Genomic DNA, 22,796 nt, shown 5'->3' on the forward strand with positions numbered 1-22,796 from the left:
AATTATTTGTCTACTTACCTCCCTAATGGGCTGTGGTTTCTTCACAGCAAAAACTAAATCATATTCAACTCTGAAACTGAGTAGCGGCCTTACTTCATGTTTGGTGAATGAATAACTGAAAGAGAAGTGTCTAGTGCAACACAGATCTGACCAACAGCTACAAGGCCCTGGATTCTGTGATCTATTTATAAAGTCAGTGGGAAAAAAAGAGTGTGAGGGGACAGAAGAGAGTAGGTTGTGTCTGGCTGAGCGTCACCCACTTGGCATTATTCCTCGCAGGCTCCCTATGCAGCAGGCACTGAACAGGGCACAGTGGAAAGAACAACCCCTGCCCACCAGGCCTTCAGCAGCCACAGGAGGAGGGAGACAGTTCAGGCAGCAACACTGACTCCACGTGCCAAGAAGGGCCATGCCAGGAGGACTGCTAGGGACACTCACTGAGCCGGGCAAGAACACTGCTGCCTGTCTATTACTAGAAAAACAAATCCCTCATCTACAGGACAACCCACATTATTACATCTAAGGTGCACACAGAGGAAATGAGAGTTAGATAAAGAGAATACTTGTCTTAAGTCCTCAACAGAGCCCTGGCTGACACTAAATGCTGGCACCTGGCATCCCAATGAGCTGAACCCAGTGAGAAAGATGGGACATGGAAGAGGATCCCTCAGGAGCAGCTTACCTGGTCAAACCTGTTCACATCGTTTGACAGCAGGTTTTCTATCTGGCCTGTGGTGGTCTTCCCCATGGCCGAGCTACTCAGGCGAAGTGACTGAAATGAGAGAGGGAGACAGAGAACTGGATTCCTAAGGTGATACCAAGTCATCTTAGAACATAACACAATGGAGCATGTGTTCTGGGGTCCTGAGTGGTATCAGCAGGAGCAGGATGACCACTGAAAGTGGGGATCTAGGGACCCTTCTTCAGCCCTTAACTTAATGTGGTGGCAGCCCTGCCAGCAAGGACGGCAAAGGGAAGAGAGGGGGTAGAAGCAAATCCACCACCCAGTTCCTCAGTGAACTTGAACCTGCCTGAAGTGTAAAGGGTGTAGATTTAGACTTCAGTTCAGTTCAGTCGCTCAGTCATGTCCGACTCTGTGACCCCATGAATCGCAGCATGCCAGGCCTCCCTGTCCATCACTAACTCCTAGAGTTTACCCAAACTCATGTCCATCAAGTTGGTGATGCCATCCAGCCATCTCATCTTCTGTTGTCCCCTTCTCCTCCTGCCCCCAATCCCTACCAGCATCAGGGTCTTTTCCAATGAGTCAACTCTTCGCATGAGGTGGCAAAGTATTGGAGTTTCAGCTTCAGCATCAGTCCTTCCAATGAACACCCAGGACTGATCTCCTTTAGGATGGACTGGTTGGATCTCCTTGCAGTCCAAGAGACTCTCAAGAGTCTTCTCCAACACCACAGTTCAAAAGCATCAATTTTTCAGTGCTCAGCTTTTTAGACTTAGGGGTCAACTAAAGTAATTTTGAGGCAAATTAGATGGGAGTAGAGAGACTGCATTAAGGAAATAAGAGACTTGGACTATAAATCCGGATCGATCATTAATTCTGTGGGTGATGTCATTTTAACACTTTTGGTTTAACTTCTTCATTCTAAAGAGTATGGAATCTACATTCTGAAGAGTATTAAAGGGAATCTTCATTCCCTTTCATTCTGAAATGAGTATAATGCTCAAAACACGATTCCTGTGAGGAACCGCTATTCTTAATACCAGTCTTCTGAATTTAAAAAACACATCCTGTGTTTCACAGTTACTTTATTTGGTAGCACACAAAAAAATAAATAAAAAACAACTCTGAAAAATGCCCTAGAAAGCTGAGGAACCTGAACAGACACCACAAGTTGTTTCAACAAACCACCAAGTGGAGGCTCTGATCCAAACAAAATGTCATGGTTCATAAAAACTTCTCATCTAGTCCTTGAGTTAAACAGGAAACTCAGCAATCAAGTGTGAATGTAAAGCAGAATAGCTGTGATGGAAGATAGTATAGCAGTTCCTCAAAAAAGTAAACATAAAATAAGCATCTAGTACTGCAAGACCACTTTTGCAGATGTACTCAAAAGAACTGAACACACAAACTTGGTCTTTCTGCACACCTGTGTGCAAATGTTCACAATAGCCAAAGGTGTAAATAAACCAAAAATCTACTGAAAGATGAATGAATACAAACAATGTTGTATAGACCTATAATGGGATATTATTCAGCCTTAAAAAGAAATTAAATTCTGGCACCGGCTTCAACATAGATGAACCTTGAAGACATTGTGCTACATGACATAAGCTAGACATAAAATGACAAACATTGTGTGATTCCACTTATATACAGCACCTGGAGTAGTCACATTCAGAGAGAGAAGAAGCAGAATGGTGATGGGTGAGGGGTGGGAAGTTCTGGCTATGGACAGTGGCGACGGCTGCAAAGCAATGTGAAAGTACTTGATGTGAATAAACAGTGTACTTAAAAAGAGTTAAGATACTAAATGTTATATTGTGTATATTTTGCCACAATGTAAAAAATCAATGATAAAAAGCCAAAAGTAATTTTACCAAAGCTGTGGAAATGTGAATAAACGACAATTCATTTTACATATGATACCTCCTAAAAGATCATTCTAAGTTCAGCTGAAAAGAGTACTAAAATGCTGAATGGGGCATTTTAGGAAGCTGCAGATGTGCAGCCTTAGAGAGCTCCTGGAGATGTGCCCCAGCCTTGAACCAATGGTGCAGACAAATTACGACCATGAGCTTAGTAGCCATTCCATTTCTAACACCCAATGTGATTTCTTCCTAGGACCAAGGATTAGAAGTTGAATAAGAACCACAAATGTTCAGAGCTGCTCTGTAGCACCAGATTTGCCCCAAGGAATCAGCCCACCTGTAACCTACAAAAAAGAAGTGTCTTATTTCTACACCTCAGCAGGATTCTGGGTGCAAGGCTGGTCCTAGTGCTAAGTCACTTCAGTCATGTCCGACTCTTTGCAACCCTGTGGACTGTAGCCCACCAGGTTCCTTTGTCCATGGGACTCTCCAGGCAAGAATCCTGGAGTGAACTGCCATTTCCTTCTCCAGAGCATCTTTCTGACCCAGGAATTGAACCGAGGTCTCCTTCATTGCAGGCAGATTCTTTAACATCTGAGCTACCAGGGATGCACTAGATGCAAGGCTAGGCACAAGGTAATCTGTCTTTCCCACATTTCTTGAATTTCAGATTAAGTCTATGGTTTAACCTTTAAAATTCCTGACTTCATACAGGGACAGTTCTTTCATGCATAATCAAGCCAGCAAATGAACACCTTTGGGAGAAATTTACATTCATACAAGCATACGTACCAGGTCAGATCAGATTTCCCAAAGGTGATGTTCCAAAGTATTAGCTGGACAGAAGAAAAACAGGTGGACTATGGCTCACCTATACAGCGAAGAGTAAGCTTTGACTGACCCATCACCTCACACCTAACTTAAGGCTTTCAAAGTATAGTTCTGGTGAATTTCATGCATATTCATGGAGCTAAGCATGATCTAGGAAGACAAACATCATTTGTGGGGAAATCTAAGTATTTGTCTGCTAAATGGTGGACTGTGAAGGAGAATAGGGCTTCCCTGGTGGCTCAGTGGTTAAAAATCTACCTCTCCTGGCGGAGGAAATGGCAATGCACTCTTATATCCTTGCCTGGAGAAGTCCATGGACAGGGGAGCCTGGCGGGCTACAGTTCATGGGGTCACAGAGCACAACTTAGCGACTGAGCAAGCACGCACGTACACAAGATGACGATGGAGGACAAGGAAGACCCCTGACTAGAATGTACGGGCACCGCTGCCATTTCCGCATCACCCAAGAGGAAACCTCGTGCAATAGCCAAACAGACTGTGAGATGTCAGGGCCCTGGATTCACACAGCCCTGACATTAATAAGACTCTGCTCAAGGAAAGATGAGAAGACACCTTACATTTTGCAAAGAAAAGCATTCCTAAGAAATAGAACCTCTAGATAAGTAGCAACCAGGTAAAAGAAACAATAATTTTGATTTAACTTGTTTGGTTTAGTTTTCAATAAGGATTTTTTTAATAAAAATTATATATATTTAAGGTGTGCAACATGATGTTTTGTTAAAAATACAGATTGGGAAATGATTTCTGTAGTAAAACCAATGACCATATTCATCATCTCATGTAGTTATCATTTTGTATATGTGAGGTGAGATCACTAAGATCCACTCTCTCAGCAACTTTCAAGTATACAATACGGTAAAGTAAGGATTTGAAAAAAACCAAACAATGCAGAGCAACAAGATACCCAGGAACAAATTTATATGGAGTCTTTAGCTCCTGACATAGTGCATCTGTTTGGCAATTTCTTTGTAAAGACACCTGAAATCCTTACTCTTTTTATATTAGCTAAGACTGGAATAAACTGTGAAATAATTCTATGGCATTTCTCAATAGAAAATCACTGAACACATCAAATCAGGTCTTATTAAAACTACTATAATGCATGCTAAAGACAAAAAGTCAATATTTAATTATGAAAATAATTTGAATGAACAGCCACAAATTCTCTCCAAAATTGCTAGGGACAATGGAAAATTTCAAGTTTTATCCCAAATATCCAACTATTTTCTTTAATACCATTAAAACAATCATAATCATAGAATATAGTGAGTGAGTCTGTATATGGCATAGATTCTATTTATATTTTTCTTTAGTTAACACAGTTTTACTGAATATGAATAAATGGGCCATATAAAAATATAATCATTACCTATCTCAAACACATTCTTTTCTCCTAGATTTAATTTTATAAATTAAATTCATATTAAATTTTATAAATTATATCTCCTAGATTTAATCCAATCACTGAAGTTCACTTTCAGATACAACTTTGATATAAATGAAGGTTTTAATGAACAATAACAACAACAAAATTTTCATCAATACTACTTTGGCATGAAAACACTGAAAATCAATGAAAATCAGTGTGATACTTTTGGTACAAATTTTTTAATTAGATTTTGTTACAAATTTAGTAGATATTGTGCAACAGCCTATGACTAAAAGTCATCAAAGGCAGTCTTGACCTGACCTCAATAGAAAATTTTTTATTATATATTTATAAAGTTTTCTTAAAGAACAATAAACTTGGCTTGATGCAAATAAGCTTCTCTGTTTCTGTTCAGTCACTCAGTCATGTCCAACTCTTTGCGGCCCTGTGGACTGTAGCCTGCCAGGCTCCAGGGAATTCTCCAGGCAAGAATACTGGAGTGGGTTGCCATTTCCTTCTCCAGGGGATCTTCCAGACCCAGGGATTGAACCTGTGTCTCCTGCATTGGCAGGCAGATTCTTTAACACTGAACCATCATCTGGAAGCCCTAGCAAAGTATAAATGATCCCAGTCACAAAATTTTTAATTTACACAGAATGTTCCCAAAATATTTCTGATGCTTCAGGAGAGGTGCACACTGTGGTACCTAGGGACACTCACCTTGCGGTAGATCATATGGCACACGGCTACTCTCAGCCTCATCCCCACACGCTGCATGTGATAGAAGTACAAGTGGTGCAGAACGGCCCACACGAGCACGCAGGCGCTCAGCCCTGCTGCGTAGCCGTAGGCTTCATGCAAAGCAGCAGAATCGGTGGGATCGTAGTTTTCAACGTAACTAACCATTTTCCCCAAAAATATGGGTTGAACTACTCTCGTGCCTTCCTGAAAGAAGAGAAAAAAAGCCTTAATTAGAAATGTCAGTTTTTCTTTACGCAAGATTTACTTTTAGCATTAGCATGCTAAAAATACATTTTGACAAAATGCTACATTCATGGCTAATTTAAAAGAAAATTATGCAGATTCACTATCTCCTATAAGACAAGTAGACAATAGTTTTAACCTTAAGACAAAATTTTACATTAAAAAATAGTAAAGCCTTAGTATCATGCTTAGTGTACTGTGGGTGCTCAGTAAATACCACAACCAGGCTCAATACCAACTGAGCCTTAAGATGAATAAGGAAAAAGTTCGCAGAAGAAGAATAAGAAATCTGCTTCCATATGAACAAGCCTACTGGCAGCCTGCCCCTGTCCCCTGTATTCTTAATGTCCCAGACCAATGGAAAGTCAACCTGGTTCACATATGGGAGATACGCTTTTGTTACCTTCTTTGGGAATCTTTATGAACTGAGACACTGGCACAAACACATCCACTCTTTTCCATCCCAAACTCCATATGTCTGTAGATCAAGAGAAAGGAAACCAGCTTCGGTTGCAGTACACAAAGAAACCAGGCTTGGCAGCTCTGCAGGCTCTCAGCTCCCAAGAGCACTGCCTCACTATGCCTCTACCCTCTAGAAGTTGGAATGTTCCTTGGAGTAAAAACTTAAACATGGTGGAGGCCAAACTAAAAAATTATGTCTTCCATAGTTTTCCATCCACCATCCACTGAAGTTGGTGGTTTGGAAAAAATGTTCTAAATCATCTCTTCCCTAAGGCTAAACCAATTGACTCAGGGTGCACTGAGGCTTCCACTCTGAGTAAGACTTAGGGAAAGCAAGCTTCTTTCCCAAAGAAAAAGGCAAAGAAACAGCAACCTGTCAAATAGCCGCTTCGTCCCACAACTTACTCCCTCCCTCTAGTCACTCCATGAAGGTCCCTTTCTCCCCAGGTCCCCTTCCTTCTCCACCATCAAGGAAAACCAAACACTCAATGAATCCAAGTCACCAAAAGTAAACACCTTGACCCTCAACATCATTTCCTCCACAGACTTCTCAAAAGACAAAATGCCAAAAGTTTCGAAGTCTTTCAGGAACAGGGCTTTTGCTTTTTTGGCAACCCCGCCTTATTAACACAGACAGGGTAAGCTTTGCTTACCTGACAGGTTTGCTTTGATAGCTCTCTTCTGTCTTTCTGAAGCTGAGGAACACACACACAAGAGGAGGGAAGGAGAATCCATAACATCAAACACACAAAAAAACTAAGCATTTCCTGCTCAGCCAACCAGTGCCTGATCAGGATATTTATCAAAAGGTGTCCCCATTCCTCATATGGGGGTCTCATTAAATCTTAACATTCCTGTCTTGTTTTACACACATGCACACACACACACATTCACAGGCTGCACCAACTCCCTCTCCCTCCATGAAGTCATGGAAATCTTCATCTAATATAGAGGATAAAGGAAACACTATTTAGTTGAAGAAGTGTAAGTAAGATCATCAGACCTGAGTAAAATAATCAGTTCTGATATATTTCACCATGTCTTGTCACTCATCCCAAGAGGCATAGAGAGCTCATGGAAGAGCTCTCTCCCTCATAAAATGGATTGTCAAACACACTGTTTTATAGTTTCCTGAGATGGAAATGTGGAGGTCACACAGAGAAGCAAGAACATCAAACTGTACACACGGGCAGTCCCAGCCCAGGTATAGCCAAGGGCAGTCCAGTGCTGTAGCCACAAACCACCAGAAGTCCAGCAATAATATCTGCCATCCCAAACTTTCCTAAAACTTTTGATTCTCTTTGGGAATCCCTGTTGCCTGTTACTCAGGTCTCCATTTGAGCTAACATCCTTGTGATTACAGGAGAAATAAAAGTAATGTCACTCACCAAACACAGTATGGATAAATGCAACAAATCCAGCAATAAAGAGTGTAAATAAAGGCAGGTCATTACTGCCTAAGTATATCTGGAGTTTTTTGCTGAGAAACAACATTTAATAACCCAGTTGAGGGACTTCCTTGGTGGTCCTTTAGCTAAGACTCCACACTCCCAATGTAGGGGACCTTGGTTCGATCCCTGGTCAGAGAACTAGATCCCACATGCACCAACTAAGACCTGGTACAGCCAAAAAAAAAAAAAAAACCAGTTGAAGAAATAGCCCCATTAAGGTATAATGCCAGTTCATGGCTCATATCTTCTACTCATCTGTCAATTCTTTTTATTCTCGATAATGATTACACTTTAATTGGAATAGAAAATTTGTTATCTTTCAAAAAGATAACAAAGGATTTCTAACATGAAGTGTTACTGATGCAGTTTTGGAAGAGAGTCATTTATTATTTTTAAGCACTATTTTGGGACTTCCTCTGATGACTCAATGGTAAGGATCCATCTCAATACAGGAGTCACAGCAAATGCAGGTTTGATCCCTGAGTTGAGAAGATCATCTGGAGGAGGAAATGACAACCCACTCCAGGATTCTTGCCAGGATAATCCCATAGACAGAGGAGCTTGGTGGGCTACAGTCCACAGGGTCACAAAGTCATACACAACTGAGTGACTGAGCACACATGTACAACTTTGCCTCCAGCAAGGAGCAGTCATGGCAACTCAGAGCACTTATGAAAAGTATGACATACAAGGAATTTCCACTCTGGCATAAGTTGCAACTATGGAAAATAGAAAATTGATATTATGCTCCATATAAAAAATAATAGGAAGTAAAAAACAATTTTCCAATAATGTCTCTCAAAAAGAAAAAATAGAAAGCAAAATAGTGAATAGCACAAAATTGTGAAAACAAAACCCCAAGTACATATACAGAGTAAGAAAACACATATTAAATATGATTCTTCAAAGCTTCCAGAACACACAGGGCAGAAGTGACTGAGGCCATCAAAGGTAGACTGAGTAAATCCATCCCCTCCACACACAAGGAAAGGTTAGAGATGAAGAGTCATTTAGCAGGATAGCTGGCAGCAGCATTTTTAATCTGTGAGTGTTTCCATTTCTGACATTTGGTAAAACTGGCTGAGGCAAACCAGCAAAAGACTTTCCAGCTACCAGAAGATTAACTGCTGCATATGCTCAATGCTCTAGTTCAAGTATTAACTCCAAATGAAACAGTGGTGTGAACCCCAAGGATAGACCAAATATCAGAAGACTCTGCTTGCCTTGGAGAGTCTCTCAGGGAGGCAAGGAGTGGCTGTGGCTCACCCTGGGGACACAGACCTGGTGGCAGCCATTCCCGGGAGCCGACCCTACATGTGTACACAGGTGCGGGCAGACACCAGCAAGGAATTCTCTCATCTGCACATTCCCGATTCTCACCTTCGACTGATAAGAAATAAAACAACTGAGAAAATGTTCATTATCAATCATAAAGCTAATCAAATTAAAACTTTCTTGATAAGCAGAAACAAGGTCAAACACTGTCCCCTTAAACCCTTCCTCTTTGATATAAATCTATGACCACATGTATATTCTTTCCACAAACCAATTGAGAATATAGTTATTCTTTCACAAGAATTCTTCACAACTCTGAAATCATAAACGTTCTTTAAAAGAGCAGAATTTAATACTATAACATCCATTATTTGGATTCTCTGAGAGTCTGAGTCTCTGAGGCAGACTTTTTATTTTGGCCACATTCTATGGCATGCAGAATCTTATTTCCCTGACCAGGGATCAAAAACCCTCGCATCTGCACTTGGGGCATGGAGTCTTAGCCACCAGACTGCCAGGGAAGCTCGTGGTAGACATTTCTTGATAGAGTCCTTGGTATTCAGCCTCCTGAAAGCACCTGATATTGGGTCCCACCGTTTGCTTCTTAGGATAACTTCTTGCAGGGTTAGGTTAGAAACTAGAACTTCTGCAGTGGATAGAATTCCTCCTCGAAGCTAAGGTACTTGAAACATTTCTCACTCAATTTCCCCATATCTCATTCATGAAAAAAAAAAAAAAACACACAAAAATAGAAACAAGCTAACAAAGAACAACACTTGAGTGAAACATATAAGCAGAAAAGAGTGAGCTTGTAGGAAAAAAAAAAAAATGAACAGGCAGTTAATCTTTAGAACTGGGGGAGTTCTAAAGTGAAGTTGAGAAAAATTCAGAGATGAGGAGGAAAAACAGTGAATCTGGGAATCATAACCACCAGCATTCTAGATATCCTAGCCTTCACTCATCTTTTACATGGTGGTCTTCATCCTGACTGCACCTTAGCATCACCTGGGTGGGGATAAGGACACTCTGAAGCCCAAGGCCCAGCCTCCAGAAACTGGTTTAGGCTCAAGTGATTAGGGATGAAGCCTGAAGATTCCTCTCCCTGGAAGATTCTGGATGCAGAAACTAACCCCATGTAAGCATCTGCTAAACTCCACTTTTGCACTGTCTTGGCATCTGAGCCTGGAATGGCTAGAGACCTGCTCAGAAGGAATTACAACGACCACAAAGAGTTTTAATCAGAGTTCCATGGCACATCTCATGCTTCCAGAAAAATCCTTATAAACCCAAGTCCAGAGATTACAGTATTGAAATTGAAAATTTTCATTCTTCACAATAGGAAAAGTAAAATTTTAGATAAAACTATATTTAAAAAACATTAATAAAAAGATGAGTCAAAACTAGCCTGGAAAGTTATCCCTAAAAAGGAGAAGGAGAATTGGAATAGAGCTAACAAGGATATCAGCCTTCTTTAAAAGTAGCCTTGTCTTGATTTTGGAATCATGAAAACATTATACAGAATTATAATCATAAAAGAACTAATTTTTTAAAAAGCAATTCCTAAAATTTTAAAGTAAATTTAAATAAAAGTACCTAAATATCTACCCATCCTGTTGGTTCACAGAGCCATACAAAATAGAACTATCAAAAGTGATTTTAAACAAAACAATTTGAAAACACATTCTCCGTGTCATATACCCACATGAAGACAATATGAACTGAAAAAAGATAAATCTTATAATGTTTTCAGAAGTCACATTATAAGATAAAACAAATGAATAATTATGTTGATATCAATGAGAATTGGGCTTAGACATGGGACAAAGAGAATAGATGACGGGAGAAAAGAGATGCAGATGTAAGCACAATAAGATGAAGTAAAAACACTAGTGTCCTGCATCTGACTTGGATTGGAAACACCCATGTAAACATATTTGTTTACCTTAAAAAATGTATTCTAACTTGGTCTAATGAAAAAAGCCAAGAAACAATAACCAAGAGCAATAAGCTCCTCTAGCACCCAGACTATAGTCTTTAAATACTATTTCACACTAAAAGAAGACAGGGCTGCTTGGTGAAATGCATGATTCAGGGCTGAGCAAATGCTGTACAAAATGAACTAGAAACATCCTGTCACACCAGAAAGCAAAAAAACAAAACAAAAGACATAAAAAAAAAAAAAAAACTAGCCAAGACTTCTAGAGTATTTGCAAAAGACTTAGGACCCAACCTGAATATACTCCCACTGCCCAAATATGGCCAAAGGTTGGCACATGCATGACAAATGAAATGGACTGAAGCAGATCAGAAATGCTGAAATCCATGAGCTCAAACTGACATTCACAAAACCAAACAAACAGCAGTAAAAACTCACTAGCCCCTCTCCTCACTAGAGGAGAATCAAGTCATCATTTTGAAAACAGGTTTTAAAAACTGAAGAAATTATTTTCCCCTACTCTCCCTATAAATACTATAGTTCAGTGTTAACCAAAGAGCTTAAAACATCTCCATTTTTCAACTGTTAATAAATTAATGGACCTTGAGCAAGGATCATGAATAGCTCCAACATCACAGACACACACACACACACACACACACACACACACACACAAAAGATGTTATGTACATTATAAGGGATATATACAACCCTACCTCCTACATAGATGAAAGGGGTGAAGAAAATCCAAATGAGCTACATCAAACTTCTAGACCTAAACACCAACCTAAGGTGCCAGAGGAACATGTGAATTGACACAGGGGGAGATGCGATCAACCAAATCCAGGCTGTGGGAATCTCTACAGGACAAACAACCCAGAGGCACAGGGTGGAGGGGAACAGAAAAGCAATCTGTATAACCTATGTCAGCCAAATATACCGTATTTAACACTGCTTCCAACAGAAGAGGGGAAAAAGACAACTGTGAGCACTGGCTAGATATTTATGATATTAAAGTTAATATTTATGAAGAAGAATAATTATGCTAAATATGTTTAGTGGGGGGAGATTCCACATCTTTTAAAGATACATACTAAAATATTTATGGATAAAAATGGTATGATGTCTTGAAACTGCTTTAAAATAATCTTGGGAAGTGAGGGTGAGTTTCAGATGAATCAAGACTGCTCATTATGGCAATTATTGAAGCTGACTTAGGGTGACATAGGGGCTTATTTCCCTTTACCCTTCTGAGTTGTTAGCTGAGGATCCCTGTAATAAATGACAGAATAACAAGAGAAAATCAAACAGAAGTTTATTAACATGTATATTTCTGACACGCATGCGAAATATCAAGAAGAACTGAATAACTCCCTGAGATGCCCAAGTCACCACCTTAAATGCATCTCCGGTTAAAGACAGAAGGAATGCTGAGGGGGCACCTATGAGAGGTTAACAGGAAAAGCAGCTTCAACTACAGTAGGGTTGGGTGTGTTATGCAGATTTCATCCTTCTTGAAGACTGTCCTTCAACAGGACTCTGCTGTGATTTAGAACCATCCTTCTTTTTCTGGTACAGAGACAGAGACACCTTTACAAATGGAGACTTCCTTTATCAGTGTAAATGTCCCTCAGAAGAATAACTTCTATTCTGCTTCAGAGTTTCTCCTGTGTCTATCTCTCAAAAACAGAATCAACTCGCAACAATCTTTCTGCCAGAGAGCCCTATTCTGGAGTGACACATTGTGTTACCTTTCATTCTATTTTTGTATTTTTGAAATATTCTTAAAAATCTACAGGAAATTAAAAACAATACAAAAAAACACTATAGAAAGCAGTTGACAGAGGGGCCAGAGCTGTTGCTAGAAAAACAGCTCCTCTTGGCTCTGAGCCTCAGTGGAGGCTGTGGGAGGAGAGGACATAACACAGAGAACACAGGTCTAGGAGTCAGAACACTGCGCTTCAGAAACCAGGTCGGCCACCTGCAAGTCACATGACCCTAAGCCCATCATGTGTCCTCCTGGGCCTCTGGGTCTTTATCTGTGAAAATACCCTCCTTGCCTCCCTCGGAGGAATCCTGGGACAACTAAACGAGCTACAACGGCTCAGACTGCTCTGAAACCACCATAAAAACAAGGGTTTTTCATCACTTTTATTATTAGAAGTCCTGGTAAGAGATTTACTCTATTCTTAATGGCAGAGGCTAGTTTCACAAAAGGCTTGGAAAATTCATTGCTGCTCACAGGCATCACAGTGGAATAAGAACTCTTGAGAAAAGTCATGAGTAAAGCTAAATTTTCTAGAATGTAATTAAAGTTTGTCTTCTAAGCAGATAGCTAACATTTTTAACCATTATGAATGCAATCTTTTAAAAACAGTCTCTACTTCCCTGACAACATAAAGAAAATGGATTGAGGGGGGTGGAGGAAACAAGTAAAATAGGTAAGGGAACTTAAGAGGTACAAACTCCAAATTATAAGATAAGTAAAAGGGGATCAGGGGCAAAAAATAGACATATAAAATTTTAAAAAATAAATAAATCACAGGATTATAATATATAACATAGGAAATATATTCAATAATACTGAAATAACTTTGCATGGTGACAGTTGGTAACTAAACTTATCATGTACTGTATAAAATATTAAATCACTAATGATGTATACAAGAAACTAATATAACTTTGTAAGCCAATCATACTTCAATTTAAAAACTTCTTTTAATTTTACATTAAAAACTTCCATACGCTTAGAAAAAGAAAAGAAGATGGATATAAAACCCTCATTTATAATTCAAGGTCATCACTGTGGATATTACTAACACCTAATGGCTAATGCTATGCTCTCAAGACCTAGGAGGGCGCACACAGCAGGTCTGCTCTGCAGGTCTCTCTCTGCTTGGCTCAGTGCCCCCTCCTCCTCTCCCCTGCTGTGTGGCCCTCAGTGGTTGCTCTCAGCCCACAGTATCTCTGCCACCAGCAGCCACTCCTCAGCCTCCTGGGTTGAGCAAAGTGAGGGACACATGGAAGAAAGGGCTAGGAAATAAATGCAAAGACCACTCAGCTCCTGGGGAACCAACCCTGAGTCCAGGCACAGAGCCCAGTGTGGGATGCAGAGGATGCTGTTTACTTCCTGCCCATCAGCTGAGCTCCAAAGTGAAGGTTTACACACACATGGGCTTCCCATGGCCTCCACCTGGACCAGAGACCACCAGCAAAAGTGGATTCAGACAAAGGCCAAGTGGACAAGGCTGGGCCACTTCTAAGGGTCCTGGGAAGAGGACATAACTCCCGGCAACACCTCCCCTCTCAGGGGAAGGGACTGGGTGAACCCACTCTGGCTCTCTGAGGTCACCCTACTTACACACCAGCAATGGAGACCTCACCTCTCAGAGAGAAGCCCTGATGACCTGGGGAGGTGGTCTCTGTGACTCAGGCCCAGGCAGAGGCTTCAGGCTCCTCCTCTCCACCCTGAGGGCCCTGGGCAGGCAGAGACCTGTCCTCCCCACCCACAGTACCCGTGGAGGTGCACACAGGGGTCAGGTATGCTGGGAACTCTCCGGCTGCTCTGTTCTAATTAGGGGTGACCGGCAAGTGCTCCGTAGCCTGGTACTTGTTTCTCTGAGAGGTAGAGATACTCCTCAGTTCTCACAGGACAGCTCATGGAATTCTCCAGGCCAGAATACTGGAGTGGGTAGCCTTTCCCTTGTCCAGAGGATCTTCCCAACCCAGGGATTGAACCCAGGTCTCCCTCATTGCAGGCAGATTCCTTACCAGCTGAGCTATCAGGGAAGCCCTTCTCACAGGACAGAGGTTTTCATATCTCAAAATCCTAAAACCCTAAAAGCCTCACCCTGGACTGATGTCCCCATGCTTTTTCCCACTGGTGCTGCCAGGAGTACCTGGGAGGCCCCGCTCATGCTGTGGGTGGTAAGAGCACACTGCTTGGGATCATGGAGGATGCACAGGGCGTTCTGTGCACCTGAGGGATTAAAAGAGGGCTGGAGATCAAAAAGGAAACATGTTTGTGTTTTAGAAAATCCTGGGCTGAGTTTAGATCTTCCGCCATCTAAAATATAAACAACAACAATCACTATAGATTGATCACAACACGGGAAGTTGCTTCATAAAATCAATTATTTAACTAACTATCACTGCTGCTAGTACTAGTAGTACTACCACACAGATGAGCCCTTAAATTTACGTCCTCTACTCCCCACTTCTCTGCCATGACCACCCAGTGACCAATCTCCTGTAAGGGCCCAGGGCTCTACCAGTTGCAACTTATACAGCCCCAGGCCTGACCTCCCTGGATCCACAGCAGGAAGTATTACTGGGGCTGGAAAACTTTGAAATCAACACTCCCAGCACCACAGTGGGGAGGATTCCGTCTCAGGAAGAACCCCAGATCCTGCGGCCTCTCCTTCTGTGTCTGCTTCTCCCATGAGCTGCCACAGCCAAGACCCAGACTCATATTAGAATGGGATCCATCCAAGGCTTAGTGACCCCACTCAAGGGGCTAACAGCCCAGGACAGCAAGAAAAACCAGCAGCTCAGTTCAAACCCAGCCACCTGGGCTATGCTTTGAGACCCACTTGACTTTAAGACTCTTTAGCATTTGGTACCAAAGAGAAACTAGAGAACCAGGGACAGCAGAGAGAGACCTGCTTCAGGATATGGTTCAGCATTAAACCCTGAGGCCACTCATCCAACCAGGCACCTAGGATGAGTCACAGGCACACACTGAGGCCCCGGGTTTCCTGATAAGCAGAATTCATGAGAGCTCTGCTGGGTGAGGTCAGGAAATCCTGCACAAACAGGCCACACCAGCTTGCCACCTGTGTATTTCAAACAGAGACTTACTGTGACTATGTGGAAATACCATCACTGGGACAGCTGCACGCGGGACAAAGAAGGGCTGGGACAGCCTGAAGGGCTCCTGCTCCCTCTCCCATCCCCTGCCCTTCACAAGGCACTGCAGCATCTAGGTGGTCAGTACCCTCTCAAAGGTGGCACTCTGCCCCACACACCTGTCCACCCTCTGGCACAGTGGCCAATCCTCTTCTGACATCAGTGAGAACTCCATCCCCCAGGGCCACCCAGTCCCCTGGGAGCTAACAGATTCTCTGTCTCTCCAGTTGTGTGGGTCAGACTTCACCTGCCCAGCTGCCCACTGCCCGCAGTGCCCTTCAGTACAACACAGCCTTTAAACAAGAGTCACCTTGTAAATCACCTGTAAACCACCTGGCTCACCCACCTCACTCCAGCACAATGGACTAAGGACAACTCACTACCTCCTCCACGTAAAACACCCTTTTCACAGCAACTGCCTCTTCCATCCTCCTGCTCTCACACACTCACAGGCCGCCCGTGTCCCTAAGGCAGCGCTAAGGGACCACAGAGAACACGAGCCACCCAGGGGGTCTGCAGCAGACCTCCAGCAGGGTCAGCCAGAACAGGGGGCTGCCAGCACTGTGTCCCCAGGGGGACTGTCCTCTGGGGGATCTTGACCCAGGATCTTCAGGGTCACGGAGGTCACTGAGCTCACAGCTTTCTGCCTCTGGTTTGCGCTGCACATCCCCTCCTCCACCCTCTGCCAATGCCAGGCTCCCAGGATCCCCCTTCAACCAGGAATCCATCCCCACAGCCAGATCGGAAACCAGCATGGAGGGTGCAGAGAATTCACGGTGAAGCTGGAGCTCCTTCCCACAGGGGCTTTGGCTCACAGTGCCAGCCCACGGGGAAGGGGGCAGCCTGGAGAAAGGTGTGCTCTTAGGAGTTCTGGGCGGCTACAGACCAGATGCAGGGCCCTGGGTTCTGTTCCCCTGCAAGAGGCGAGGCGTTGGTATCTTCTTAGAAAAGCATTTATCAGATGTGACCTGGTCAAGGTAACAATGTTTACCTTGTTAAATTATAACAAAAGTGCCATAAAATGTATGTTATTCTCGGCTCCTGTCCAAATTACCTTCCTCTAAATCACAGGGCACATATTGCCTGAGGCTGCTGGAATCTTCTGGTCAAATATCAGTCACCATTTATACTGAGCACCAGGAGCTTTCTAACATAATATAAAATGTCTTTTATTTCAAGGCCATCCTTCCACAACACTCTTTAATCAGTTAAAAGAAAAACAGTAACCCCTGGAGTCCAGTCCTTGCCATTCTAAAGATAAATACAACCTCTGAGCTCTATCATGTTTCCGTGAGGGTTCATCCTCAGACCTTAGACCACTGGCCTCTCTCCCCACCCATCCCATCCACCTCAGTGCTGAGATACACACACAAAAAGCAATGCACAGTATGAAAATCTTTTACCTCAAGAAATGTAAACATTCCCCAAATTAAATAGGATTTCCAGTAACACTTTACGATTGCTTTCATTAAGGAAGGCTCCTGTGCGTCTTTCTGGGCTCTCTTAACTTCCTGATCCCAGTACCTGCGACGAGAAACAGAGCACAGTGAAGAGCAGCGTGTCCCCCCAGGGAAACAGGGAGGGGCGGAGTGGGAGATGAGCCTTCACTACAGGGCGCTCTGTGGGGCCCCATAGATGCTGGCGAACTGCTCACAGGGCTCCTGAAAGATGAGTGATGCAGACTCTGAAGCACCAGAGGAACAGGCCTGGAGGGAAAAGTCCCAGATTCTGGAAACAATTTCCTGCCGAGATTTGCTGGACTCATAGGTCATGAGCAGCTCAGGAGGGCAGACACCGTCCTCCAGGGGCCCCACCTCCAGGGACAGAGTTCGGCCTCCAGGGCCATGGCTGCGGGTTCCCTCCACGTTCACTGTTGCACAGGGAACATGGGTTCCCCCAGCCTCCAAAGTGGGCTGAGCCTGGGGTCAGCCTGAGGTGGGTGAGCATTCAGTGTCAAGGGAGGAGACTCAGAAGAACCCAGAGGAAGGCAAAGCCTCCCCCACACCTTTAGCCCCATGTGGAAATTCTCCCTCTTTCTCCCCCTCTCCCTGCTGCCTGTGCTCACCCTTGCAGCTCTTCTCCAAGGTGCTGGGAGCGATCTTCTGGAAGCACTGAGTACATGTCATCTGGTTCTAATTTCTGCTTGTGACCAATTTTAAACAAGGGGTTTAGCCACCTGTTAAACATTAAAAGGAGAGTGACATATATCCAAATTATACATCTCTAATTAGAAAGCTACAATCATGAACATTGTTTTAAAAAAAGTCTACATTTTAAAGGTATAAAGATACGGGGGGAAATTAGACATGTGTTTACAAACACACATACATTCTAGGTATAGGAAAGTCATGCTGGCTTATACATGATTTAAATTAATTAAAGCAGCCTATTTGTGGCCTACTGAACATACATTGTACATCTGCTTTAATTATTAAGCGAAAAATATATCTGGAAATGAAAATAAAGTAACAGTGTTTCTGGAAAGCAAAATAGAGCTGAATGGCCATTGTGGGTAAGGCTGCAGATATGTTCCTGTATTACTGAGGGCTTAAATCTTCTGAACTGTATCAGATTCAAGGATACCTAGGTAGCGCTAGTGGTAAAGAACCCGTCTGCTAATGCAGGAGATGTAAGAGATGCTGATTTGATCCCTAGGTTGGGAAGATCCCCCGGAGAAGGAAATGACAACCCTCTCCAGTATTCATGCCTGGAAAAATCCCATGGACGGGGGAGTCTGGTGGGTTACAGTCCATGGGGTTGCAAAGAGTTGGATACGATTAAAGTATCTGAGCACCAGTCATATTCAAAGCAGTTTCAACCCTGAGGTCAAGATCTCCTTAGATCAGCTGTCAACACAGAGGGATTTTTACAGGGAATTATCTTATGGACACAACACCGTGAGTCTAACAGGCTCTGAACCCTGACCTCCTTACAGTCCTTTCAGACTCCCCTCAGCCAGAACACTCATGAGAGCCTCTTTCTGACCCCAACCTTCTGAAGACAACCTCAAGATAAGTAACACCTTCCCAACTAAAATGCACAGTTGATTCTTCTTATGGTCCTCCTTGGTATCACTGCCTGGCAGATTCATTTATTTTAAAAAGTAACATTCAAACATCCAAAAAGACTGGAGTTTTACTGACTGTTGGATCTGTCACCATCAGCCTCAGTTGGGGAATAAATACAGCCTGCCAGACTTTCAGGGAACTCCACTAACAACTGACAGCATCACCAAACTAGGTTTAATTCCTCCACGCCCAGGCTTCTGCCCGGGGACATCAAGGTTGCCCCCACTGCCACCACACCGCTGCAAAGGCACATGTGTTAGTCAAATCCCTGTTTCCTGGGGGTCCAACCAACTGTACACTATGAGCCCTCCACCTACAGGCATGGCCGACTGTAGATAGTTACCATGCTTAACGGCTGTGGGAACAGGATCATATCAAACATGGAGGGGTCTGGCCATGCAGCAAGTATGGATGGACGGGCACCACCATGAACCTAATTGTGACTCAGGAAAACCCGAAGACAGTGTGTGCACCCCTGAGGGATGTTTATTCCTCGAGGACCCTATGGCAAGGGCCACCCATGTTGGGCCATCAACTGTCTCTAAGAAAACTACCAGGGGACACTGGGCTATAGGTTCACACCCAGATCACGGTTACATTCGGATTTTAATTACATGCACACAACATGTGAATCAAAGGGGGCCATTCATCTAGTCAGGAGGGGAGCTGGGCTGGTAATAGCAGTTGTCACTCTTGTAGGATCCCTGGTGAGCCTAGCACAAGAAACAATTTATAATAATCTAAGTATAAAAAAAAAGTCAGTCAGAGACTGGCCTGGGTAAGAAGAAAAACCAGTTCTAACCTTAGAATGATAAAATCTCACTGGACCCTCTGGCCCACATGACACTTGACCACCCCAAAGCTCTTGATTACCTGCTGGCTGATCAAGGGGGGATTTGTGCCCCAACAACCATTTCCTGTTGTTTCTATGTTAACATATGTGGTCATAAAGAAGAGAGTGCATCCCAACTGCCAGAGAAAGCCACTTGCAGACAAAGACAAATATCATATGGTATCACCTATACATGGAATCTTTAAAAAACAGTATAAATGAACTTACCTACCAAACAGAAATAGAGTTCCAGATGTAGAAAATGAACTTATGGTTACCAGAGGGTAAGGGAAGAAGGGACAATTGGGAGACTGGGACTGACATATATAGACTACTGTATTCATGTCCAGCTCTTTGTGACCCCATGAACTGTAGCCCACTAAGCTCCTCTGTCCATGGGATTCCCCAGGCAAGAATACCAGAGTGGGTTGCCATTTCCTTCTCCAGGGGATCTTCCCAACCCACAGACCTAACCCAGGTCTCCTGCATTGCAACTGGATTCTCTACTGTTTGAGTCACCAGGCAAGCATATATAAAACAGATAAGTAATAAGAACCTACTGTATAGCAGAGGGAACTCTACTTAATACTCTGCAATAGCCTTTATTTTCCTTTTTTAAAAGAAAAAAGTCTTTTTAAAAAAGTGGATATATGTATAATTGACTTTGCTGCACTCCTGAAACTAACACAACATTGTAAGTCAGCTATACTCCAATAAAAAAATATAAATTTAATAGAGAGGCCACTTGGCTAAATATTCAGAACAAGAATAGCCTAACGGAACAAATTTGTGACAGTTTCAAAAGAAGGATTCCCAGCTCTCCTGGGCTTCTAAGGCCATTCTTAGAACCCCTACAGTTACTCTCCTTCTCTTGCTCTTTGCTCCATGATTCCTCAATTGTCTCACTAGTTTTATCTCTTGGAGAACTGAGACAATCAAGTTGCAGATGGTCTTTACCCAGGGCTATGGGAAACTGGGACTCTAGCTTGGTAACAATCAGATTCATTTTGGTTGAATCAGGAAAAATTCTGCCCCTCTAAACCAACATATGACAACGCCCATGCTCAGCAGGAAGCGGCACCAAAAGACCAACCTTTGCCCTTTAGAATCCGCCAGGAACAAGGAGCAGTAAAAAGGAAAGGCTGTTGCCCCAAAATTATATCCCTGTCCCTTTCTCAAATGGAAACCAGTTGCTCTTATCTGAGTTTCAGACTCAATCATAAAAGGAAAGAGAAAAATAAGAATTGATTAGAACTAGCCAGGACCCAAATGGCAGAAGACCTAACCTCCAGTAGACACAGAGCATCATTACTCACTCACTGTAATATATTAGCATGCTAAATGACACACCCAACAGGACAACTACAGTTGACAATGGCTATGACAACAAAGTGAAGAGCTCATACAAGGACTACAAAGGAGTGTTGTCTTAATTTCAGGTCCAAATCACACCCTGTTCTTGCATAAGCCATGAATATTCCTCCCTCTCTTAACCTGATTCCCTGCCACTTACTTCAACCCTCCTATACACATAGTGTCTCAGCCCAAATTGGGCTGAAAGGTTGATTTGCAAACTAAGTCTCCATTTCTCCATTCTTTGGTCATTGAGCAAAGATGCTTTACCAGTCTCACCATTAATTTACTTATTGGTTGTGGGAATCTGAGTGGAGAAAGAACCTCCACAGTCATGATAAGGGGTGTCAGCCTGGGCTAGGATCCTCACACAAGTCCAGGCAGCCAATTCCATGACAAGCACAGCAGTTACATACACAAGAAACATAGACTCCAGAATCAGACTGCCTGGCTTGTGATCCTACTCCACTGCTTAATAGCTGTGTGATGGTAGGCAGCTTACTCAACCTCTATGCTTCAGTGTCTCCAGGTGTGAAATAAGAGGTTCCTTCCTCTCCAGCAGGAAAACTGGAAATGGGTGCCAACCAAAATCAAAGTCTTCACCTTCCATTTCTTTCCACATACATTTTCAAAATCAATAAACAGAATGTGCTTTGAGAATTTCTTGCCCTACCTGAAGTTAAGGAGACATTTGTCTATTTTGCTATTATTTATGGTAACTACACACATATTCTGGAGAAGGAAATGGCAACCCACTCCAGTATTCTTGCCTAGAGAATCTCGTGGACAGAGGAAACTGGTGGGCTGCTGTTCATAGGGTTGCACAGAATCAGACATGACTGAAGTGAATAAGCATGCACGCATGCATTGGAGAAGGAAATGGCAACCCACTCCAGTATTCTTGCCTGGAGAATTCCAGGGACAGAGGAGCCTGGTGGGTAGCCATCTATGGGGTCGCACAGAGTCAGACACGACTGAAGTGACTTAGCAGCAGCAGCAGCAGCAAGCACACACATATTCCTTCTTCTAGGACCCTCTTTCCTTAAGGGTCATCAAATAGCCAAGAGATGTAGCCACATACACTGAATATACCACCAACAAAACTAGCATAGGAACTGCCATCACCCTGGGGATCCCCCAGGCTGCACCATAAAAGTATCAGAATTTGTGGGAACGATTAATGGGTTAGGGTCGAGAAACAAAAGACCTAATAATCACCCTTAATGTGATTAAAGTCCAAAGGTTCAGGCCTGCCTTTCTGCAGTCCCAACTATTAGATGAAGACTTCATTTAAGAGCTTCAGCTCTCTGCAGTGTTTTTCATCTGTGTTTCCTCCCAGCTCAGGGACCCTTCAGTGGTTTCAGGACCATAGGACTTCTGGGCAGGACCACCTACATCAAGACCATGCACTGCTTCTCCAAGCTAAAGATCTGCATAAGACCCCACAGGTTTCAGGGACCCCATGCCCAGAGTTTGGTCCTCAAAGGTGGAAGTGGAGATATTTGCAATAGGGAAAGGGGCTGTGGTCAAATAGACACTCTGCTCCTGGCTGTGTATCCCAGGAAAAAGCAAAAGGTTTTCCAGAATGGTGTTCCCATCCATTTCATAAAAAACAATTGTGTTTTGTACACACATGAAATTGACCACACAGGGAGGGTGGCAGGGAGAGAAAGAAAGACAGGGTCATAGATGGGGAAGAGAGGGAGCCCAGGGCAGCTGGAACTCAGATGTTCACCTAAGGAACATGGGGAAA

At 43.1% G+C, this 22,796-nt stretch overlaps 1 protein-coding gene across 10 annotated transcripts in view; it reads right to left on the reverse strand.

The window, feature by feature from the left end:
• LOC133049410 (ATP-binding cassette sub-family C member 4-like) overlaps window positions 1-22,796 on the reverse strand; it is a 154,356-nt gene that overhangs the window by 130,751 nt on the left and 809 nt on the right. For 7 of the 10 annotated variants that reach the window (XR_009691310.1, XR_009691311.1, XM_061133393.1 and 4 more), the window contains exons 2-6: window positions 17,856-17,966; window positions 17,194-17,314; window positions 8,953-9,057; window positions 5,495-5,719; window positions 683-772 (exon numbers count right to left, since the gene is read on the reverse strand). Coding sequence is in view for 8 of the 10 variants with exons in the window: in XM_061133393.1 (XP_060989376.1) it covers window positions 683-772; window positions 5,495-5,719; window positions 8,953-9,057; window positions 17,194-17,314; window positions 17,856-17,966 (652 nt within the window). In the remaining 2 variants the exon portion in view is untranslated. Of the gene's footprint in view, window positions 1-682; window positions 773-5,494; window positions 5,720-6,161; window positions 6,219-8,952; window positions 9,058-17,193; window positions 17,315-17,855; window positions 17,967-22,796 lie in introns of those variants that run through there. The other 3 variants (XM_061133395.1, XM_061133397.1, XM_061133396.1) reach the window with 3 other exon arrangements.

This window comes from Dama dama, chromosome 30 (assembly GCF_033118175.1).
Source record: "Dama dama isolate Ldn47 chromosome 30, ASM3311817v1, whole genome shotgun sequence".
Taxonomy (NCBI): Eukaryota; Metazoa; Chordata; class Mammalia; order Artiodactyla; family Cervidae; genus Dama; species Dama dama.